Source organism: Dama dama, chromosome 18 (assembly GCF_033118175.1).
Source record: "Dama dama isolate Ldn47 chromosome 18, ASM3311817v1, whole genome shotgun sequence".
NCBI classification, from domain to species: Eukaryota; Metazoa; Chordata; class Mammalia; order Artiodactyla; family Cervidae; genus Dama; species Dama dama.
This window is the reverse complement of record NC_083698.1, coordinates 79,398,506-79,399,529: the sequence shown is the minus strand read 5'-3', so window position 1 is coordinate 79,399,529 and position 1,024 is coordinate 79,398,506. Positions and strand designations below refer to the sequence as shown.

The 1,024-nt window shown below is 49.7% G+C and overlaps 1 protein-coding gene across 1 annotated transcript; it reads left to right on the top strand.

Annotated features, from left to right (window-relative positions):
* Positions 1–356: 356 nt before the first annotated feature.
* Positions 357–530, top strand: LOC133072855 (CDC42 small effector protein 1-like). The gene has a single exon (XM_061166385.1). It carries the CDS (start codon positions 357–359, stop codon positions 528–530), a length of 174 nt encoding a protein of 57 aa, XP_061022368.1.
* The last annotated feature ends 494 nt before the right edge of the window (positions 531–1,024 follow it).

The following is a 1,024-nucleotide window of genomic DNA, read 5'->3' as shown; positions in this document are numbered from 1 at the left end:
AACCCCCCCCCCCCCACCAGCTACAACCGAATGCCTAGGTGCAGGACCAGAGCAGGGTTCCAAGGCTGTGGAAGACATAACCTTGTTCCTGCCTGCCCACCCCACTCTCTGACCTCAGGTCAGTGTCTGTCTCAGCATCCGAGATGCTGACCGTCGCTACTCAGGTAAGGACTCCAAGGACTCCGTTTCCTCTAGTTCTGTCCAGCTGAGTAACTCAGGGTATTGTTACACCTTAGAGGAGTGAGGAGAGGGCAGTCAAGGCTCCAGAAAAAGATCCCTCAGGGGCCTCAGGCAGAGGAGTGAAACTGGGACCATCAGGGAACATGAGTGAATTTTGACACAAACTAGGCCGCTGCATGCTAAAGAGACCCCAGTCACAGAAGAAGAGGAGATGGATTGACTGGACCATGACTGGGGAACCAATGAATTTTGTCCGCCTGACTCACATTGGCTCTGGGGAGAGAGATGGACTTGTCATGACAGGTGCATTCAGGAGCAGATTAGATCCAAGGGAAACTAAAAGGCCGTAGAGCAATTCTCAGGACTTGTAGCTCCAATAGGAATGGGTCTTTTGTGTCCAGGCTTCCCTCTGTCTAGCCCAGAAGAGATGCTGCCCCCATCAGTATTCCTCTTAGAATCAGTGAACCCAGGATCCCTCTTTTCCTTGACACTCTCAAATCTGAGATAGGGGTTTTCTGGGAACTTGGAATGAGTTCCCTTCTCCTAAATGATGGTCTAGGTGCCACATTTTTAAACTCTCAACCTGGAACTCCTTATGTGTGGTGGGTAGGTGAGAGGAAGAAAGCTGAAGTCACCTTTGCTGAGAAGCTTCCTTCCTCCCTGCCTTCTCTTTCCTCCTGGAATGAACTGAAGCAGATGACAAGTCCAGACTGGAAGGATAACCACTGGCTAGTCTGCTCTTTCTCTTTAGATCTCAGACTTTAAGCTCCCAGTCCCTCAGTATGTCTGTTAATGCCAGGTTCTTTCTCTAACTAGGCCTTTAACCCTATGTTTCTATAGCATT

What these genes read in the sequence shown, in the direction of transcription:
- LOC133072855 (XM_061166385.1), top strand. Translation starts at nt 357, where the DNA reads ATGCTAAAGAGACCCCAGTCACAGAAGAAGAGGAGATGGATTGACTGG.